General features: G+C 45.5%; 1 protein-coding gene across 4 annotated transcripts in view; it reads right to left on the bottom strand.

Annotated features, from left to right (window-relative positions):
* LOC148012641 (AP-1 complex subunit gamma-2-like) overlaps positions 1 to 23,767 on the bottom strand; it is a 235,857-nt gene that overhangs the window by 157,369 nt on the left and 54,721 nt on the right. For 3 of the 4 annotated variants that reach the window (XM_087668808.1, XM_087668809.1, XM_087668811.1), the window contains 3 exons: positions 13,014 to 13,190; positions 12,237 to 12,391; positions 11,924 to 12,014 (listed from right to left, as the gene is read on the bottom strand). In XM_087668808.1, coding sequence (XP_087524934.1) covers positions 11,924 to 12,014; positions 12,237 to 12,391; positions 13,014 to 13,190 — 423 coding nt within the window. The remainder of the gene's footprint in view (positions 1 to 11,923; positions 12,015 to 12,236; positions 12,392 to 13,013; positions 13,191 to 23,767) is intronic. The other variant, XM_087668810.1, reaches the window with a different exon arrangement.

The following is a 23,767-nucleotide window of genomic DNA, read 5'->3' as shown; positions in this document are numbered from 1 at the left end:
ACAAGTGTTTACTTCCTAAGTTTCACTTATAGTTATAGTGTGAGAGATGGAGAGGATTGAAGCTCAGCTAAGAGTGGAGTAGACAGTGTGGAGAGTGAAGCATGACACCCAATGCAATAGAATGAATGTACAAGGTACAATCCTTAAACCTTAGGGTTGTAAGAGGGTGTTCACACCCAAAGTGTGTGCAACACGAAAAGTGCCTGAAAATGTGTAACATAGACACATAAAATAAAGAGAATAAATCTAGGGGAAAAAACCTCTTGTACGGAGAGTAAAAAGTGCCCCAGCTTCCTACTAATCACCGACACTCCTCTATGAGTGTAGGCATGAGTGAAACCCAACAAACCCCCTTGGAGTAAAGAGTGATCAAAATACAAGGGTCATCCTCCACCAAAGGAGATCAAATTTGAAGCATTGCGAAATGCTTCAAATTTGTCACGAGGAACAGCTTTGGTGAAGATGTCTGCCACATTACTGGTGGTAGGACAATAGACAAGGCTGATATCTCCTGCATGTAGCCTCTCTCTAACAAAGTGATAATGGATCTTCATGTGTTTTGTGCGTGCATGAAACACTAGGTTCTGTGCCACTGCAATGGCACTCTGACTATTAGTGAACAAAGGAATAGGCTCTGTGATAAATACATCCATATCATCTAGCAAGCGTCTAAGCCATACACATTCAACTGTGGTAGTGAAAGATGCCTTGTATTCAGCTTCACATGATGATATGGCAACAGTGGATTGTTTCTTGCCAATCCAAGATATGCAAGATGAGCCAAGAAAGAAACAATTGCCACTAGTGGAGTGACATGAATCATAATCACCAGCCAAATCAAAATCACTGTAAGCATGTAAGTGCAGTAGTCCCCCCTTGTCATAAAGCAATCTAAGAGATCTAGTACTCTGCAAGTAACGGAAAACACACTTGATAACTTGCCAATATGACATGCGTGGCTGATGCATATATCTGCTCAGGGCTGAAACTGCAAACTATATATCCGGCCTAGTGTTGTATAGGTAGATAAGGCATCCAACTGTTGGAGCATATGTGTGTGTATCAAACAAATCACTGTCATCATGCAATGACAACTTTGGTCCAAGTTCCATTGGTATACAGACTGGTTTGCAATCCTGTAAGCCAAACCTCTCAAGGAGTTTACTTATGTATCTTGACTATGATAAACTGATACCTCTAGCATCATGTATGAACTGAATGCCCAAGTAATAATGCAAAGACCCCGAGTCTGACATCTCAAAAGTTTACTGCAAATCTTCTTTAAATGCTGAAATCTGATCAGCATAAGTCCCTGCAAGCAAAAGGTCATCAACATATAGACAAATTATCAACATGGATCCCCCCTTTTTAAATAGATAAAGAGTAGACTCTGATGAGCTGTTTATAAACCCTTGGCTGAGTAAGAAGGCATCAATCTTTGCGTACCAAGCTCTAGGAGCTTCTTTCAAGCCATATAAAGCCTTTTTCAGCTTGCAAACCAAGTGTTTGGATCCCTCAACTGCAAAACCAATGGGCTGCTGTACATATACTTCTTCATGAAGTTCCCCATATAAAATACAGTCTTTATATCTAACTGATGCATGGTCCATCCATAATGGGCAGCCAAAGCGACCATAGACCTGATGGCAGTCATGCGGAAGGTAGGAACAAGTGTCTCCTCGTAGTCAATGCCTTTCTTCTCTGCATAGCCCTTGGCTACAAGCCTGGCTTTGTATTTGCTGCATTCCTTTTCAGCTTGTAGACCCATTTGTTCCAATGGCTTCCTTCCCAATAGGCAAAGACACTAAATCCCATGTTTGATTCTTAATGATGGAATAAAACTCAGCTTGCATTGCTGCCATCCAATGCACACTATGTTGTGCATCCTCAAAACATTCGGGCTCCTTATCATCAACTGTATTTGCCTTGCCACTGAAATACGCTCCTGCCGACGCATGCGCTCCTGCTCCGTCCCCCCATGGCACCTGTCTTCTCCCGCCTTCTGTTGCGCCCACTCCCCCGCCTACTCCCCCGCCTTCTACTCCGCCTCCCTCCCACCTTGTCCCTGGCACGACTCCCCTCCCCCCCAGTGCTGACCCCGCCTCCTTCCGCCTACTGCTTTGTGCCTCCTTCCACCTACTGCTCCGCCCGTCCCCTGGCGCGACCTCCCCCCAGCACTGTGTTCGCCTATCCCACACCCACCTGTTTCCTCCCCCCCCCCCCCCCCCCCCGCCAACTCACCCCCGCCTGAACTCGCCCTATCCCCTCCCGGTTGAGGGCCTAAACCCCAACCTCCTCCGCCTTGACCCCCCCAGCCTCCTCCGCCCAGGTCCTCCGCCTCTTTCGTACTGCAGCCCGGCCCCGTCCGACAGGCCCAACACCCACACTATGGCCATTGCAAGCTAGCTTACTTGGGTGCCCAACACTCCCCCCCTTCACTCCAATTGCTCCCTCCCTTTGCAACAACTTCCCCTCCCCCTTCACAGTGAAGGCATTTGCTCTCCACAACAAGTTCCTTAGACACCCAGTTATCCTTCTCTTCCTCGGAATAGCGATAGAGTATTGCTAGTTGGTGGAAGACTTTGGATGGCTCTTCGACACTATCCTTCCCGCCTCTTTTAAGGAGGCAATGATAGCCACAGGAGTCCCAAAGGTACGGGTGGCAGTGAAAGAGACCAAGAATATTCCAGAGTTCCTAGAGATTGAGAAAGGTGGACACTCCTTCAAGCAGCAGGTCATTGTGACTGGGCAGCTAGGGCAGTGCCTATGATGCCATGACTTTGGGCACTAGGCAGCAGAGTACACATGCTTCAGAGCTAGGGCGGCTTCGCCGACAGGCCCACAAGTGGATGCAAACTGTTTCACATGAGTACAAAGACGACAGAGAGGGAGACAGCAAGGGGGGCCGTAGGCAGCTCCTCAGACACTACTACAATAGAGAGTAGAAGGGCAAGCGTCGCCCCCCCAGCAGAGCATCGCACGGCCCCCCCCTCCTCACCCTATCCCACAAGTCCACATGTCTACACATCCACCGCTCACAAAGGCTTCACAAGCCACATCACCTGAGGGCCCACAGCCCCTACTCCCTCCCCCCCTCCCCACGGCTCCCCCCCCGACCCTAGTCCACACCCCCCTTCACCCAGAGCTACTGCCCTGCCTCTCCACACCCACCGGGTACCTCCGACCACCCTACCGTCCCTCGATCCTCCCCCTCTCCACTATCACCCCCGCCAACCAGTTCCCCCCCCCCCCCCCCTTAATCCCTACCCAGTATAAGTGACCATTCCCCCACCCCCCCCCCCCCCCTCCCATAGAAGGTGAGGAGCCCCAGACGCCGATATGCTCCACCCACCAGCAGTCTAGCCCCCTCCCCCCTCACACAACCACAGTTCATCTATCCGTGCCACCCGTCATACTTTCCCAAGACAGGCACAACTGCTACCACAAGAGTTTTTTCGCAGTGGGCCATGGTCTTACATGAGAGTTGCGGAGCACAGAGTGTTCCCACTACCCTGGAGGTGGGAATCTTCATGGTACGCAAGTCTAGGAGCAGCAAGGTTCATCTACTAGCACCATCGGATGGACCAAACTACGCCTTTTTCCTTCAGACCTCTCACACAGGAGATTGGACGACACTCAGATAGAGGAGATAAAGAGCCAGGTGGCAGACCACATCTCCTAGTGGATGGGAGAAGGTGGACTGGCACTTCTCTCCCAGCAGTGGCCAGGTTGCATGATGGACATCAACTGGTGGGCTGGGGCCGAGGTCCCTCTTTTGAGCATTATCTTTCGAGCCCCTCCACAGTGGAGAGCGCCGATGGATGTGATCGAGTGGTCCCTGGCACAAGTGACCAATTTCTACCAGGTATAGTGTTGAGCTAAAATATGCATTACTTACTGATTAGCATCTTAAAAAGCCCCAAAACACACTAAAAAATGCTCTTTTAGAGTAAAACCCTAAAACGGCGAGCAGTTCGAGAGAGTTCAGTGGAAACCCTAAGATGGGGAGTGGTTCGAGAGAGTTTAGCGCTGAGTGGCTTTGCACACAGTGTGTGAGAGATGGATAATGTAAACAAATGCAAGCATCAAACCGTGGAAAATGAATATCTAGGAGACGAATCCAATCAAGGACTAACACAACTGTCCATGGAAGCAATGTTCAACACCCCTTCTAAGAACACGCGGTACAAGACGTATGGTCGTAGGGTCCGTGATTGGACCGTCTCCCCAGCATCTGACAGGCATGGAAAGACCTCACGCACCATGAATGAAAAGAAATACGAAGAAATTCATCTCATGATTTCCTCTGGACTACGAATTATGAGACAAGAATTGGAGAAAGAAATACGAGAGCAAGTCAAAGCCGAACTGATAGTAAATCAAAGGGCAGAAATGCAAGACATGCAGATAAAGATTAAGAATGACTTACAGGCACAAATGCTGTCCGAAATGCACACGCTGAAAACTGAAATGCTGAAAGTGGTAGATGCCTACAAATCTGAAATCTTAGAACTAGGGGAAGAATTTTGAATACATTTAAGAAAAAATAAATGAATGTGCAAGAAGAACTACAAAAAGAGAAAGAGGCTTTAAAGGCATGTGAAAGGGAGGTTCACTCATGGGCAGAAGTGGCAAAGACAACACAGAAGCAGATAGAAGAAGCCAACCCATAGATTGAGGTAGTAAAAAAGAATAAGGGAACATCAGTGAACAAGACTGAAGTAATGAATGCTTCCTTGGAAGAAGAGGCTAGGAGACGGGGTAGGGTTTTACATGTACAGGTAGTAGGATGGGAGGAGAAGAGCAGCCCACAGGAAGATGCTAAGACATTTGCTGACAAAATTGGGGCTTCAGACGTACCTATCGTTAGTGCTTGGAGAGTGGGGAAAGAGAACTCTAAGTCCAAGGCTCTAATTCTTTGCTTTGGGGACATAGAGAAAAAAAAGGCCTTCCTTTTCCAAGAGGAGAGCCCTCAAGGGTGAGAAGATTTATTTGGATGAGGACCTTACCCCAGCACAAATAACACATCGCAGAGAACACATGTCCAAGGTATTGGAGGCTCACAAAGAGGGAAAGTGGGCTGTTTACAGGGATGGAAAAGTCATCATAATTGACAAAAGGACTTCATGATAGTACGAGGCCTATGAGACACTTCGGATGTCAATATGGAATTGTAATGGAGCCCTATGCTTGGATGCTGGTTACTTTGAAGATAGCTTCTGAAACATAGATATAGCAATGTACACAGAAACACACCAATGTAAAGGACGCCGACTACCAGACATGCGGGGATACAAGTGGGAAAGTGCATTTCCTCCAGCAGCTAGAAAACCAAGAAGCACTAAGGTTTTTGGAGGTGTGGCCATACTATACCGGGAAGGCCTCAAAGGGATAGTGCAAGTAATGAAAAGAGATGATGATGCATAATATTTATGGATTAGGATACATGCAGGAAGACCACAGGATATATTCATCGCAATATGCTACTTTCCTCCTGCAAATTCTACCTATGCCACACAAGATGGATCTCCCTTTGATGTACTTTATGAGGATATCATGAGATATGCTAGCATTGGGGACATATTATTAGTAGGAGATTTCAATGAACGCACTGGAGATAGACATAGTGACTTTTATATGCATGATAATGCCATGTTCAAAGAGATCGACATAGATGAAATAGGCCTACGCAAGAGAGCCCAGGATAAAGAAGTGAGTACCTATGGGACACACCTATTGACTTTGGAAAGTGCACATAGACTAGCCATCTTTAATGGTCTGCCACAATGACCAGGATTTGACAATTTGAGATGTTGGAATCACAAAGGAGAGTCAAGTACTGTGGACTAACTGATAGGCTCACCAACATTGATACCAGACATCCAAAACTTTAAGATATCTAAGAGACCAATCGGCATATCAGCAAATCATGCTATTTTGACATTTATGCTCTCTTGTGTACATATGAAACATGAAACACCATGCCTCCCTAAACATCCCAAATACTACTTTACAGAAGACACCTCACACATCTACAGTGGTTCTCTGCATACTAGTTTACATACATTGGACTTGAGTAGATCATTGGAAGAATGTACAAGGGATTTAGCAGAGGCCATACATGGATCAGCCATGTATGCGTTCCCACACACCTTGCCCCGATGCAGACCCACACGATCTACTGCTCCCCAAAATAGCTGGTATGATGATGAGTGTAGAGTCACCCGAGCTCACTTACAAAGAGAAGTGAAGCTAGGCACTCAGACACATTGCCGAGCAAAGGCGTTCTTCAAATGCCTTGTGCAGAAGAAGAAACGAGACTACTTAGCGAAAGCAGAAGCAGAGATATATCAGCTATTTTTGGGGCGGGATAGGAAGAGCACATGGAAGATGTTTCATGAAAGACAGTCCCCCCATACAGATTACATCACTAAATGCTTGGCTTGACTATGGGAGACAGCTGTATGACCTGCCAAGACAGCCACCTATGCAGCCCCCACAAGCTTGTAGGCCAACACAATGGTCTTTCTTCACATGGAAAATGGTTAGGGATGCAATTTATAGATTACAAAATGGGAGGGCACAGGATGAGGATGGTAGTATCAGAACATTTCCCACATGCTTGTGACATATTAGCACCCATATTAGCACATATGTTCAATAGAGCAGTATCTGAAGGTTTCCCTATGAGTTGGTCAGACAATACTATAATTTCGCTATTTAAAAGTGGTGATCCCTTGATTCCTAGCAACTACAGGACTATCATGATCGGTCATACTTTGGGCAAGATATATGGATCTATATTGGAGCATGAACTGAGTGAGTGGGCTGAAAAGCAAGGTAAGAGAGCACAAGGACATGCAGGTTTTAGACGAGGATATACCACGCTAGACCATATTCTCACACTTACAGCCATTATTGAGGAGGGTCGAGCCCGAGGCAAGAGGATCTATTGTTGCTTTGTAGACTTTCGCAAAGCTTTTGATACAATGCCTTGTACACACATCATGCAGAGATTGTAGGACATTGGAGTACCAAAGGGTATACGATGGGGTGTCTATGCATTATATGAGGTAGTGACAGGTCATGTACGAGCACCTGGGGGGCTATCAGAGAGGATTGAAAATACCATAGGAGTGAAACAAGGATGTCCAGTTTCACCCACATTGTTTATTCTATATATAGATGAAGTGCCTGATTACATAGACCGAGGAGAAGAAGTTGGAGCCAGCCTCTCTGGCAGGGGTACTGATATCAATATTACTGTATGCAGATGATATTGTTCTCATTTCAGATTCATTGGAGGGATTGCAGTGCCATCTAGATTCTTTGCACATCTTTTGTAGAGATAAAGACCTCATAGTGAACCTTGGAAAGACCAAATCCATGGTTTTCAATACTTCAGTAGCATGGGTAACTAGATCTATGTGCCAATTCGCATTTGGGGGAGATATAATGGAGCATGTGGGGGAATATGTCTATTTGGGAGTCACCTTCTCTGGCCCACATTTTTCGTTGAGAGGGACATCAGAGGCATGTCTGGCACGTGGATACGCAGTACTAGGGACACTCAAGAGTCAATGTGCTCACATACAGTTCCAAGAGCCCCGCACCAAAATCTAGTTGTTTGACACCCTAGTCACACCTACATCACTATATGGAGAAGAGAGATGGGGTTGTAGCTTGTACCATAGGCGTCAGCCCACTCATTGATCAGATAGGAGTAGAGAGGGATTATTATGATGATTGGGATAGCATGGAAAGGCCATTGATCATGATGATAGCATGCATGATTAGGAGTAAGCCCTCCACCCCACATCCCATTGTCAGAGCAGAGCTGGGGGAAACACCTATAGTTACGGAGGCACTCTTCAGGGCAGTGACCTTTTGCCACAAACTCCGGGAACTTCCACACCATAGATACTCTAGATTGGCACTAACCTCATCTAGACAACTAGCAGCAGGAGGCGAGAAGAAATGTTGGTTTTCACAAATGGCTATTTGGATGAGCCTACATGATTTGGATATTGACCGTCTTTCACCTTTGGATTATAGCCTTGACTGCCCTACACTTTCTCTTAGCTGATCAAAGTTGAACCAGGTGATTAGAGCTGATATCTTGAGGATTAAGACAGCAAGGACATGGATCCATCCATCACTCCCTTTAGGATCGAGGATGGAGTTCTACAGGAGTCATTTCTTGTGTCTCTCTGATGATGGTTTCACTATTCAGCTAGCATATATAGACACCCATCTCTCCCATAGCGTACAGGTTGCTATCGGATAGATTCGCACCTCTCCACATAGGCTTCAAATGGAGACAGGCACTTGGACAAATACCCTAGTAGAGGATAGGACTTGCCAGCTTTGTGGTCGAGAGCGTGAGACGGAGGAGCACTACATATGAAAATGCGCAATATACTATGACATACGAGGACAGTACCACTGCCTCTTCCGTGATGGATGTGGACCCCTTTGTCGCGTCATGGAGTAGGAGGACCAGAGATGCCTAGGCCTTTTCCTCCTGGAGCTCGAGAGGTGCCGAACTGCACTATTGCGAGACAGGAGGCCAGCTCATACAAAGGGACACACACAAAGAGCAATGACAGACTTCTTCTACAGAGCCGACCCCACTCTCACTACCAGCCTAGTAGAGACAAAGCCACCCCGCCACACACCTTACAAGCCATGCCATGGAGTCACATTGGATAGAGCCATTTCCCTTTGTCGAGCACGGCGACCCTGTCTACCAAGACCACGTCCAAGGAGGCCATACCATAGTCGGATTAGAGCCATTATCACGAGACACCGAAGACTCACCACCAGGCATATCAGTGAAGCAGCTAGGGACCGCATCATAGCTGAGATCATGCGTAGATCTTGAGATCAGCTACAGCCCATAGTCTCCACCACACTTTTGTACATGGCTCTATCAGATTTGGTTCTCCTTTCCTTTCGTTTTCTTTTCTATCGATGGAACAACACTACACATGGTTCAACCCTAGTATAGTCCCATCGTATAGTTATTCTCAGTATTAATTCATAGGCCACCCACTTATTTGTAATGTTATCTTTACCTTATTGATGAGATGATATTAGACATGGATGTACTCTGGATTTTGTCTCATAGGCCACATTGGCCTTATGTAGACATTAATATATCTTTCTTTCTTTTCTCTCTCTCTCTCTCTCTCTCTCTCTCTCTCTCTGTGCACTCCGTGAGAAAGCATTGCATGTCTCGATCCTCGTGCTCTCTGTCATAACACAAATGACACTGACTCAGTAGCAGTGGAAAGAGCATTGCAGTCGAAAGAGCATTAGAAACAGACATCCCTGACTCCATATTCTCCTAGGCTATGCGCTTTCTACTCTCAGTGATGTAGTGGCTTGGCTTCTTGCAATAATGGCATTTTCCCTTCTTGGCTTGCATGCCCCCTTGTTTCTGATTACCCTGCGAAGTGCGTGAAATCCTAGAGCTCTATGGAGCATTCTTTACTTGGCTTTCCTTGCCCTTCTATCGTGCCATAAAAGCCTGCTCAAAGGCTATAACATCCACACCACCTCCTCTAAGAGCAAACTGACCAGCTGAAGAAAAGTAATCGGCTATGGGGCAATCCTCATGGTGAGGTTCAAGGCCGTATGAAAGGCCAAGTACAAGGGCGGCAATGAATTCAATGTAGTAGATATCATCTGTGCATCTGAATAATACTCATCGACATTCTTAAGCTGCTCACGTAAGTCTTGAATTTTGTTTAGGTGATCCTGCATAGAATCACCCTCATCCATCTTCAATGTCTCAAGCTCTTTCTTTAAGAAAGAGATGTGGTTCTCTTTCTTACCAGCAAACATCTGCTCCAAAGTCAACCAGGCTTCTTATGAGAAGCTGCAGACCGAATGTGAGGGATAATAGACAGCTGAACTACCAATGCAATCAGAGACAAAGCCTGTGCATCTCGTGTATCCCATGCCTTTTGAGCTGCTGATCTTTGGGGAAGTGGCTGAAGTGGAGCAGGCTGAACAGGCTAAGTTGCCCGTTGTCCACGTCCTGCTTGAGAAGGAGTAGTAGGAGCCACAACTCCGGGCCTAACTTCTTCTCCGCTTACGTAGTCCCAAAGATTCTTCGCAATCAGCACATTCTTCATCATGGACCAGAGTGAATAGTTGTTACCATCCAACCTGTCCTCCTTGGATACATGGGTAAATACATCACCTCCCTGATTTACCATGATAATCAATGCCAAAAAAAACAATAAAAGAGCAATGTCCTAGCAGACCAACCTCGAAATCTCAAAATTTCCAAAAATTACTGCAAATAGCTTGCTGCAATTAGCAAACTGAAGTACACTCTGTCAAAACTGTTTGTAATGCACGCAGTCAAAGGTGCATTCAATGCTCAGCAACACTGTAGAAGCAAAAACCCTAAAATTTATTGCCCCAAAATGCTCAAAAACAGTCTATCTCAGACTGAAACTGCTCTACATTTGCCAATCTCTGAACTGACAACAAAAGCCCCAAAATTTTGACCCAAAGTTTCACAAAATCTCTGTGTGAAATGTGTCCCAGACACTTGCAAAAGCAGAGAAATGCTGCCCAGGCACAAGCATCTTCCAGTGAATTAGAAAGGGGCTCAAGGCATAGATAGGGCAGGGGCGGCGCTGCTGAAGCCAGACCAAGGGCGGCACAGACAGGGCAGGGGCGTCGCAGGCAGGCAAAGGGCGCAGGGAGACGCAGGCGGGCGCAGCGCAGGATTGCACAGGTAATGGACTGTGTGGTACAAGTAGCGGGCCTGCTTGGAGGTGACACTGATGCCTGTTGGTGGATTGGCCGTGCTGCTGGCGCTATGGAGTTGTTGACAACAACAAAGAAGCTGGAGACAATGGCTCTCGAATCAGCTGAGCTGACATTGAGCTCTGATACCAAATGTGAGAGATGGAGAGGATTGAAGCTCAGCTGAGAGTGGAGTAGACAGTGTGGAGAGTGAAGCACGACACCCAATGCAATAGACTGAAAGTGTAGAATGAAAGTACAAGGTACAATCCTTAAAACCTTAGGGTTGTAAGAAGGTGTTCACACCTGAAGTGTGTGCAACACGATAAGTGCCTGAAAATGTGTAACATAGGCACATAAAATAAAGAGAATAAATCTGGGGGGAAAAACCTCTCATACGGAGAGTAAAAAGTGCCCCAGTATCCTATTGATCACCGACACTCCTCTGTGAGCGTAGGCGTGAGTGAAACCCAACATATAGCACTTTCCCCTAGCATCCAATCATTGGAGTCATCTTCTTGACCACTATACAATATGAGATCATACTCGACATATTAAGCTCGATCATGAGTTATAGGAGTTTTCTATTAAGGGGATGATTCGAAAGTCAAGTGGTTACTCATCGAGTTCCCTACTATTGACTCACCAAAGTCAAGGGATGATCAAATCACTTTCTTCTTAAATAAGCTGCCTCCTAAATACTTCCACTTTATGCAACACATCATTTCGTTACACCAATTTCCAACCTTCTATAAGTTAAAATATCAGTTCTTGTACTATGCAAGGCTCCATGATCAAGTCTACCAAAAGAGCTCTACTCCATTCTCACTTGAAGAGGGGGCTTTGGTATCCTCTTCTTCAAAGGGGAATCTAGAGGTGGCAAGAACTCTCAAGAAAACAAGGCAATCCAAAACAAGTGTAACACCCCTTCCTCAAACGGCGCCAAAGACACCAAAGAAACTCATCCCATGTGCTTAACACTTTTGGTGGTGCAATCCAAGAGACAACATCATGTTCAAGTAAGAATGTTCACCTTGGCTTAAAAAATGAAAACTCTAAACTGTGTTGTCTTGTAGTGTGCAATCAAAGCTCTTCATGTTTGTGTGCAAGTAGACAACAGAATAAAAATTATTCCAATCAATCATCGAAAACTTACTTTCAGACAGTCCATTACAGTTGCACGGTGACGCTGAATAGCTTGTAAGTCCATATACATAATCTTCACCAGCATATTCAATGCAACATACCTATTATATTTATTATTTGATTCTTCAGCAGGTTCAACAAACAAAAAACAAACCTTTTACTTGGCCAAAAGATATGTCCTATTATTGATTGCAAGTGCAGACACATTGAGCTACTGCCAAATGTATATAAGAAAGCGTAAAAAAGTGAGATTAATGCAGGCAGAAAAACTTTGGAGACAATTAATGTGAATGATGGTTTCTTGTGCAATAAAAGAATTTTACCGTATATTATTATCCCGATTGGAAAGGAAACGTCCAAGGATGTTAACAGCAAGCACACGCAAGCCTTGTGTTGCCTCAATAATCATTACAGTTTGCACACATTCATAAAGTATTGCACTGCCTGGAATTTTACTAGAATCTGTGTTGGTCATCACCTATAGACAAAGCACAAGCATAGGTGAGCTACATATACCAAGGCTGCACTGTTACTACAATTACACTCAGATTATACCTCAATATTCAAATCATGCTCATCAAAGTCTCTCATGTTCAACTGTCAAATGACTAAATAATGCATCTTTGAGAAGGAATCCATATTCATCAGAACGTGGTTCACATGATTGTAGCAGAACTCTCATAGGAGCTACTCTGTATTAAGTAAAATACACATGATATAGTGGACCAGATTTTTATTATGAAGGTTGTAATAACAGTACAATGTAACTAGAATGCCTTTTTTTGCCTGCACAATTGTCTATGACATTTGGCATCTAAGGGTTAGACATATGCCAAGAATAAGGGCTACTATCTAGGTTTCAACAGGCAAAAAATGGAATGCAGACTTCTCTGCAGAGGGCCTCTACCAAATACTTCACAGAAGGATGTGATGTAAGCAAACACAAGACACTACCTTGTGAGCACATGTTTACTGCTGAATAGAGATTGGCTAAGCATCTCTGACTTGGGAGTCTCCTCCCTTATGCATCTTTGGTTTATAAATCTTATCATTAGTCACTGTGAGACAACTTATCTTTGCTTTACAAGTCTTGCCATTACCTGTGCAAGAATGTCACTCATGATGTCACTTGAATCAGTATCACCTTTGCCGACAAGCCGGAGCAGTCTCAAGACCTCAATTTGTAAAAACGGGTCTATAATGCCACAGACATCATACTCCGCTCTATATTCACTTATAAGCAGATTTTTCAAAATCTGAACCAAGTTCGCAGTTTGCTGTGCAAAATACAAGCATCCAAAAGTTCGAACAAATATCAACAATATATTAAGTGAAATCATTTTTATGAGCATACTAAATTTCAGGATATAAAAGCACATGCCATGATTAGTTCTTGTGTTCAAAAACACTTTACAACCCTTTAATTCTTGCAGAATCATGGGCCTATGAGCTCCTCAATGCACAATGCACTCGAAGGAACTTTAAGAAAAGTGACAAAATCAATTATGCTCTGCTTGGAAGTCCTCATGGACTTGGCAAGGGTACCCCACCAAAATGATGTCATGGGGATTATTGTGGATAAGTATACTAAATAACTCTAGTGTGGCACAGATCTTCAAGCTCTTTGGCCTTCCAAAGACACAACGATTCAAGGACAAAAAATCCATCCAAAAGGGGCCTCTTTGATGATTTGAGGATAAAGCTGAACGTTCAATCTTTGTACCACCCTTGAAAACAAGGACAGGCTACAAAATAAACGTTTCAAATTCTAGATTTGCCAAGCATTATTGCTGTAATGAGATGGTAGATATAAATATGCCTAAGGCAGAATTTGTTTCTATAGTACTGTGGATACTTCTACCAAAAATGAACTCTTGAGTATATTTACAGGAAGCCTAGATTGCTGCCTATATAGTGATAAGGATGAAAGCTCTTCTACTGATGAGTTTTCAAAGTTTTGGATGAGATCATTGACTTAAAGTGAGGGCTACTATTGGAAATTCTAGACTGAAACAATGCTAGCACTACAAAAAAAACTTAAGAGGGATAGTCAAAGCTTTTGATACCACCTTTAGTTAGCATAGACTACATTGAAAGCCCAACTGAGTCATTAGAAAGCTGTAGACAAGCACAATAAGGATGCACTATACAAAGAAGTTGATTGGGTCTTATCCAAGTTTGACAAGGCTCTTTCCAGCACCATAACTTGAAGTGGAGAGTAACTATGATATATGTGGACTGTGGATTACAAGGGTAAAAATAATTATTTCCGCAGCTTATCATTCATTGATATAAAAAGAACAACCATGGGGTAAGTAACACCTAAGTTGGACACACCATTGGGCAGCGGACACACTTATCATGGGGGAGATTCTCTTTGCAGGTCGCTATATCAGTGGGGGAGTGGTTTGCATTTCAGGAGTTACCACACGAGACTCAAAGGCAGAGACTTATGATCTTAAAGGAGCCAGGGCTATGATTGAGGCCGTGATGGAGGGGGTTCCACCAGATTGGCAAACTGACACAGCTTCCTCTCAGACTTGGATTGGTATCTTCTCTAGAGGGGATATCCTTCTAGCAGTCATTGCATCTAGCAGAGACAGGACATTCACTTTCATAGTTGGGGAGGATGGCCGCCTCCAGCAAGAGGATATTGACCTTAAAGCCCTCAGTGGCTGCTCTAGGCAGAGAATTAGAGTAGTGGCACACTTTGAAAGGAAATGGCACATAGACCAGAGGAGGCCTCTACAGAGACTTCAATGGGATCCGGGAGAGTGGGTGTGGAGGGATCCCTTCCCTGATAGGCCATGTGACATTCCCTTTTTTGGCTACACCACTAGATTGGGATGGAGGATACAGAAGAACAAGATTAGAGCACAGCCGGCAGCCACCCCTCATTGGCATAGAGAGGAAATCTCAGGTGAGTTTTTATATGACTTTTGGAGGCAGCTACATGACAGCTTCATGCCCAGGAGAATATCCCTCTTTCTATGGCTTCTAGCCTATAGGAGTTTAGCAATTGTCACTTGGCTTGGATATGGCAAGGGCCCAATGGCATGTGCGCGATGTGGTGAGCCAGAGGAGACACAGAAACATTGCCTATGGGACTGTCCCAGAGCTCAGGAGATTTGGAGGAGAGCTCTTAGGATAGTATTCCATGGTACAGCAGAGTCCATGGTGGCGACATGGGGGGCTGGAGCTCGGGTCACAGACAGAGGTCCAGCTTGCGGCTATGAGGACTCTCAGGGGAGCATTTCTTTTCTCATCAGTGGACAGCATCTAAGCAAGATCCCTACCCCAGACTACTCACAGACACAGTGGACTCAGAGACATTGTCACAGATGGGAGCTGGTTTCCAGTATTATAGCTTGGTACATGTGGACTGCGAGATGTAGCCAAGTCATTGATCTTCAGGATATACCCACTGGGGAGTCTTTATCGATGATTTGGACAGAGATAGTCCACACTCTCCATGGGAGATGGGAGAGGATGCAGGGCAGCTTTGACAGGATGAGGAAGAAAAGAGAGGCTTTCCTGCGGATTTGGGATTCAGACACCTTCTTTCATACTACCCCTCAGATGGTCTGGCACTTTAGCCCACCAGATTGGTCGTTCACACAATCATTGTATCTTTGATGTACCTAGTTACTCTTCATAGAGTTCCTTGCACGTTGTATTTACCTCAGGGATTTTTCTTTAAGGTGTTATTAATAGAATTCTCTTTTCTTGGGGAAAAAAAAAGTAACACCCAAGTTACACAATCCTGAAGAAACACAGATTGTGCATCATCAAATTTACAGATCTTGAAGAAATATTCATCTGTTTTGTCTGAATTATAAAAGAAAAAACAATTTGATGCAACATGAAATGGAGGCATGAACCTGTGGGAAAACGCAGGTTCAGAAAATTAGCCTACAATACAAAGTATTGTAGAGGGCTTTTAAATATTGCCTAATGCATTTATATGTTTCTCAAATTCTTAAAGAGATATTTGATCGAAGAACGCTCCGTTGCCCGTCATCGCTGACCTGCCACCGCGCTCCCGCAACCCCCGTCTCTCCCGTTGACTCGCCACAACACCTCCCCGCGACCCAACCGTTCCGTCCGCCTGTCCCCTCCCGCGACGCGTTGTGCCTCTCCCCCCCGCCAGACTATCACGCCATCGAGCTGCTTCCAACAGCACTGCCCCACACCCGTCCCCCCCCAGCTCTGGCTCTGCCAGTAAAACCTCTTCGCGCCAACCTCCCTCCGCCCTGGTTCCAATCTGACGCCCAGCCCCCCCCCCCCCCCCCAATCTTGCGCTGACCCCCAATCAGATGCCCAACCTAACATTCTCTGTTGTCCCCCCCTTTCTAACCCCTCTGTGCCTCCCAAATTTGACGCCCAGTCCCCCCCCAACTCCCGCGCTGTCCCCCGTCCCTTTCAACTGGCAGCTCCAGGCCCCTCACCCGCGCGACTTCAGTCTGGAAACATCTTTTGTAGCGCCCGGTGCCTCCATCACCATCAGAAAACAGAACCCTTCCCCCCCCCCCCCCCCCTTCATCGACATCGCACACCACCCCCACCCCACCCTGGTTGCTCCCTCCATTTGCAGCAATGCTCCCCCCCCCCCTCCGACAGTTCAGCAGTGTGATCAGCATGCTTTTCAATAGGGACGCACAATGGAAACCTCTAGTCAGTCGCCAGCGCATTCTGCGAGTGCCCCTTAGTCAAACACCTTGCCCGTCGTCCTCTCCGAGGAATAGCTCTTAGCAGTCCCTACCACAGAGCTGGAGCTAAAAGAAACCACAATCTTTGGTCAGGTCGTTGAACACCCCCCACCAAGCGCCTAGTTGCAGGATTGGCTCCACTCCACGATGCGCATTGGCATAGCGCAGATTGTGGAGACAGTCCTCATGGGCCGAGGGATCTTCATGGTTCGACTCACCTCTGAGGATGCAGCTCATGAGTTAGTGGAGAGCTCAGCCTATGCCTCCATGAAGGGGGTCATCTACATGGTTCCTTGGTATAGCAGCTTCACTATGGAGTCAATTGCTCTCCACAACACATTTCTCAGACACCCAGTCACTTTACTTCTCCCTGGACTGGTGGTAGAGTACCACCAGTTAGTGGAGGACTTTGGACGACTCTTCGGCACAGTTCTCCCTGCCTCCTTCGCAGATGCAATGACAGCTGCAGGAGTCCCAAAGGTACGAGTGGCCGTGAAAGACACAAAGTGTATCCCAAAGTTCCTTGAGTTCGAGACAAGAGATCACTCCTTTAGACAGCAGGTCATTGTGACTGGACAACCAGGGCAATGCTTGCGCTGCCACGACTTTGGGCATCAGGCAGTAGATTGTACGCCCTTTGGAGCCAAGGCGGCTTCACCGACAGGCCCACAGGTAGATACTGATGGCTTCACATGGATCCAGAGACGACAGAGAGGGCGATGGCAGGGGGGACCGCAGCCAGCTTCTTAGACGCATCCCTGACAGCAGAGAGCAGGAGGACGAGTGATGCCCCCTCGGCAGCACACTCCGCAACCCCTCCCCTCTACCCGCCCCACCCGACAAGACCGCAGTCCCCCACAGCTACCACCCACGCCATAGACTACCCCACCTGAGATCCCACAGCCCCCACACCCACCCCCCCACCTCCCAAGCTCCCTCCACTGACCCTAGCCCACAACCCCCCCCTCCAGGGCCACCAGCCCTCCCCCACACTCGCCACGTAGCTTTGACCATCCCACCATCCCTCAATCCTCTTCCCCACCACCACTACCCCTGCCGAGCACCCCCCCTGATCCGCACCCACTTCAGGAGATCCCCCCCCAGACCCACCCCCCCTCCTCCCGTAGGTGGCGATGAGCCACACACGCCCACATCCCAACAGTGTTTCCCCCCTCCTCCCACACAGCCACTAGCTCATCTGTCCCTGCTGAGAGTGGAGTTTTGAGCCCGGGATGTGCCTAAAATTTGCCAAAAAATCAAGAATTTAGAAGAAAAATATTTAACATCGAAGGCGGCGGTTGCAGCTAGGACGATTTTAAGCACCAAGTGAAAGACGGCTTTTAAAAGCCGCCCGAGCGACACTTGTGGATTTTTTATAAATTTTCAGACTGCCATGCAGGTTGTCAGGAGTTGCCAGTCAATGCGGGATGTCAAGACGGATGCCCAGGATTTTTCAGAGCTCGAATCGGATGCCGGACGAAGAAGGAGCCAACAAATGGTCAAGATTTGAAAAGGTGGACAAGTTTGAGGCCAAAATTGGATGTACCCTTTGGAGCCTTTGATCCCCCCCCCAAATTTTATGAAGAGGCATGAAACAAAAACGTGGAATCGTGGAGGAGATGAAGACGTCTGATGGCGCCCATTTTTGCGCTCCATCCATGGAGATGGAGATTCCTGGCTGTGAGCAACCCATCTAACTGACATGGGGGCTGAGCTTCTCCTTCTTTGCTGGTCATTTCGCCGCCCTTCGCTCGTGGAATGATGGACTAAATGAAGAAATCTGATTCTAGTTTTTCTCTCTCCTCCCTCTCTCTCTTCCCTATGGGTTGTTTATGTGTGCCATCTTGAAGAAGGAATCCGGGGGGAAGAATGAAGAAAGTGATGATGAAGATTGATGAAGATGCTGAAGAATGAAAAGCAGCATTGGATTAAGAGCAATGGAGGCTCCGTCTGCTGGTTATGCATGCATTCAAAGCATCTCGGGTTACGAAAAACAAGGTATGAGCATTTTTATGAAGGAAAATGAATGATTTTTTATAGTTTATGATGATAATTATGTTCTTATTGGATGAAAATTTGTTTGTGGGCTGTTTGCATTATGAGTAATTGCTTTATATCAGAAAATCTTGGTTTTACATTGATTTACATGCTTTATTTAATTCCCGTAAGCCCGAAAAGCGGGTTTTAAGTGGTAAAATGCTAGTTTTTCCGTTTCGGGTAGGGGAAACATGTTTCCATGGGGGGAATATGGAAGATAAATTGATTTTTGACATGTTGAAGTGAGTGGAATAAGAAAAACCAGAAAATAGCCTATTTTATTAATAAATAAATCAAGAAAATGGAAAAAATGAGTGGAAAAATAGAAATACGACTTGGAAAAATAAGGGAAAATACAATAATTGTTTGTGGATATATGGTAGTGGCAAAGCATGAGGTTTGATCTCAGTTTACCCTATCTCTTTGTTAAAGTTGGTGATTTATCGCTTTCTATACATCAAAAAATCACAAAATGAACCTCTACACCTATGCAACGAAGCAATACCTAAACGTAGGGGGTTGCGAGGTTTGTATGGTGTGATTTGCGTGCTGATTGTTGCTGATTTTCTGATGCATTTCAAATCATAGAGTTTCGTGTTATTTGAATTAAGAGGAAAGTAGCACGAGTTATCTCGGTGCTATCCTTTCATCAATGCAACGGGATAGTGAATAATGCGTTATAAAGCCTGATTGTGTACAAGCACATTGCTGATTTTAAAATGATGTTTGAGCACTTTAAAATTATTCACCTTTGCATGTGCATAATGATCATGGTATCGGAATATAAAACCTAGATGCATGGCACTTGCTTTCAATGACAATGACCCACGTTGAGTGTGGTAAGGTATCCTAAGCCGTAGGATAGACGTTGGTTCTTGTGGGATCATCTAGTGAGGAAACATGGTATATCTCCTAGATTCGAAATGAAAGAGTGGAGTTTGTTCGCTTGTTTTATATGTTGAGCAGCGCATCAAGGGGCTAATCCGTGCGATGTACGAGAGCTGCAGTGGGGCCTCGGTGTTTCTACCAAGAGGTTGCCTCCATGTATGTGATTATCGTGGTATTTATTGCCAATGTGTATGGGTTCTCCCTCTGTGGAGTTTATAGAAAGGAAAACGTTGGACTACAAAACTATAAAAACTATAAACGCATAGATTAGGCTTTAGGACAGTTTGTTCTTTAGCAGCACATAGATGCTCCTGATCCGCGAGGCCATGAGGGTATGTTTGTCTGTCATGAGCATGAGTTCCGGCTAGTGCCATAGCCAGTGCCGGCCCATTTTAGGTCCCATCAATGGTGCGTCTGCCCGGAGCTGCCAACAAGTGGTGGTTCTGGAATCTAGGGTTTCTAGGGATCAAAAGAATATTGGTTTATGTCCTCTGACAAGGACCGTCAAGCCGAAATACAAAAAGCAAAACGTGTTGAGAGGGCTAGACGGCGGTTGGAGATTGTAAGTCGCTATTCTCCTCAAAGAAGTAGCCCGATACGCATAAGAGGCAGTGGTCTTAGCGACCCAACTGCTGCATATAGTCCTTTAGGTGCAGGAGAAAGCGCAAGTTCTTCCTCTCTTCCACCAAGTCAACCCACTTCAAGTGGGGGTGTGATCGCATCAGTCCAAGCTCCTATTGTCAATCCAATTGTCGTCATGGCACAACCTATTGCAATTCCAGCAGGAACGCCGGATCTGCCAGCTTTAGGAGTTCCTTTGCCCATTTTTAATGGGTTAGCCGAAGAAGACGCGTAGTTTCACATTTGTAAATTCCAAAGATTAATGTTTAATTACTGCATCCAAGATGAGGGACATCTTATGATGTTCTTTAATATGACGTTAAAAGGAAGGGCTGCAGTATGATATCATAGCATAGAGACTGGAACCATTACCACAATCGACCAATTTTATGCAGCTTTCCGAGGAGAATATGCCCTTGAAAGAGGTGGCCAATACTGGTTGCGTGTTTTGAATGTAACACGTCAACACCCCCATGAGAATGTGAAAGCATATGCCAAGAAGCTTAAGGAAGTGTTTCGTAAGTTACTTACATTCCTATTCCGTCGGCTGTCCAATTGCAATACTTCTTGCATGGATTGGATTTCAATATTCAGGTACAATTGAGCAGTGTGGCTTTTGCTGATATAGACATCGCCATTACGCGGGCAGAAGGAGTAGAGACACGATTACAAACGGCCTACTCCTCTCGAATAAATCTTAATGCGGGTTTAGTACCTGGAGGCAATTTACCATTGACAAATGGAAGTCAAGGGATGGCTATAAATAACCCTAATGGGAGAGGAAGCATGGTTCAAAATGCACCTTTGCTGCCAGCTCCTCCCAATATGACTATGCCTATGGCTAGTCAGTTGGCTCCACCAAATATTGGAGGCCAAGTGTTGAACCCTAATGTTGTTCCTGTGAGTCAACAACCAATGCCCAATCAAATTGTTAGGCCAATGAAACGACGGATAGATAATCAAGGCTATGAGTCGAGTGCCTCTAATGTCCTTGGCGAAGTTAAGGATACGATGAAGCATTACACTGACATGATTTCAAAACAATATCGGTAAATAGCTGTTGACGTCAATTTCTTGAAGAAGCAGCAGAATCTGATAGGGAGTCGATACCCTGAAGAGGGTGGCCCCTCAAGATTCAGCTGTAAGTGGTGTGGCGGACAACATTTCCCTAGAAACTGTCCAAATGTTAAATGTGATATTTGTGGGAAGTCGGGCTACTTAGCCGCTACCTGCTGGAGTAAGATTAGTTCCCTCCAACAAGGGAGTAAACAGCCAGGTCCAGTTAATCATAGAGCGCAGGATAATAATCTCCAGCAAAATGATGGACCAAGACAAATACTGCAAAGGGAAAAGACCACTATAAAAGAGTTGCCACAAGGCAATGGAGTCAGCCTTATCGAGGCTGTACGCATCAATGACGCTGAAACCTCTAACCTACGAGCCGTGACAAGAGGCAAAAAGGCTAAAGAGGGTGATAAAGATAATGCAAAACCGGTTGAGGGAAACCCTAAGCAAGGGAATAAGGGGACGCAAGTCCTGAATCCTGGCGTGGAAGGTGGACCTCTAAGGCCTGTTGACAAAAAATTTGATCCTAAGAAGGATGAGGAAGTGCCAAGAAAGAAGGCAAGAGCTAAAAAAGAAGCACCAAAGCTGGTCCCGAGACCAAAAGAAAGGATGGTGTGGCGAGAAAAGAGAGCTTTGGCTACCTATCATGATTTTGATTTAGCAAGTTCTCTTTGCGAAGTCAAACCAGATGTAAACCTCTTACAGTTGATTAAATTATCTCCAAGAGTACGCAAGGAATTTAAGATCCTGCGTATTGGGTACATTGTAGAACCTTTGGGCATAGCATGAGTAGGGGAAGATTGGTTTGATCATGCTGAAAAGAATCGCCCTAGGGTTCCAGCATACGTGGATGGAATATTAGTAGAGCATGCTATCGTAGACACTAGATCCTCTGTCAATATCATGAGTTCAAAGTTGATGGAGAGGCTGGGTCTAGGCATCCAAAAAGACAGCTCCACCCTCCTTAGAATGGCTGATGATAGCCTAAGGCAACCAGAAGGTTGCGTTACTAAAGTCCATGTTACAGTTGCAAATGTAGAATGCTTCTTGGACTTTAGGATGATAAGATTTGCAAGACGTCCTAGCTATCGAGTCTTGCTAGGTAGGCCTTGGATCTTAGGAACAGATTGTCAAGTCGATATACCCGCCAGTCGAGTGGTTCTAGGTAGAGGCGCTAATCGAGTAATAGTCGATACTTACCCTGAGTCTCTTCAAAGTGAGAGAGCTCCTTTATCCTCTACTGAATTAGAAACAGTAGATGATCCATCTGGTAGTGAGACGTCATCCAATGATGAATCTAAAGAGGGGTCCACTACAGAGGGTACCCAGATCCAGCTATTGCCCTCATAGTATCCTTGAGCATATATGTGGGAGCTTTCGCTCAACCGCCAAGACCCACGGACCGCTTATTGCTTCAAGCGTTCCAAGTGAGCTCTAATGGCTATCTCTCACCTAGCCAACACGCCATCGATCCTACGAGTGTAGTGAGCTTACCTTGATGCTTGATCGAGTACCCTCCTCTCTCTTGCACTCTGGTAGCTTAAGGCGTATGCCTTTTGAATTGAGGGACGGGCTGTTTGAGGAGTTACAGAAGTTAAGGAAAGCTGGTTTAATCTTCCCTGTACAGCACACAGAATGGTGTTCACCAGTTGTCATTAGGAAGAAGAAAAACAATCAAATCCGACTATGTATAGATTTTAGAGAGCTGAATAAGCAGACGGTTAAGGATTACTATCATTGACCAGATTTTGGATCAATTAGCGGGTAGGAAAATATATTCGTTTATAGTTGCTTTGCGGGTTACAACCAGATGGCAATTGCAGAAGAGGACAAGTTGAAAACAACTTTCATTACTGTCTTTGGTACTTTTGCGTACCATATGATGGCCTTTGGTTTGTGCAATGCACCTAGATCATGGCAACGAACAGCAGACAAGACCTTTGGTGGCATCTCCCCAGATGAGTTGAAAGTATTTATCGATGACCTGGGGGCAGCCACTGTAAGGGAAAGGATGTTGATTATCTTAAGAAAGTGCTTTGAGCATTGCAGACAATTTTGTATCACTCTTAATCCACGGAAGTGTGTTTTGGAGTGCCTTATGGGCTATTGCTAGGCCATGTGGTCAGTTCAGTAGGGATCACAAACTGACCCTGAAAAGATCAAGGTTATAGTTGCTATGAGTCCACCACGCACTCCGAAAGAGGTACATAGCTTTCTGTCATCGATAGGGTACTATCGGAGGTTTATAAATGCCTTGGCAGAAAGGACGTTGCCATTAACGAACTTATTATTCTTTAGTTGTCTATTTGTATGGAGCGACCCTTGTAAGGTAGCTTTCGAGGATGTGAAACAGGAGCTAGTAAAAGCACCCGTTTTAAAAGCACCTAAAAGAGGCGAGGTATTTTACATATTTTCAGCAGCCACCATGCATAGTATCAGCTACTGTTTAGCCCAAATCTGGGAGGAAAAGTGGTATCATCCGATAGCTTTTGCTAGTCGAAAATTGGGCACATCAGAAATTGACTACACTTATA

This window comes from Lygodium microphyllum, chromosome 27, assembly GCF_053477565.2.
Source record: "Lygodium microphyllum isolate KBCC chromosome 27, Lygodium_microphyllum_v1.1.10, whole genome shotgun sequence".
Taxonomy (NCBI): domain Eukaryota; kingdom Viridiplantae; phylum Streptophyta; class Polypodiopsida; order Schizaeales; family Lygodiaceae; genus Lygodium; species Lygodium microphyllum.
This window is presented reverse-complemented; position numbering and strand designations above follow the sequence as displayed.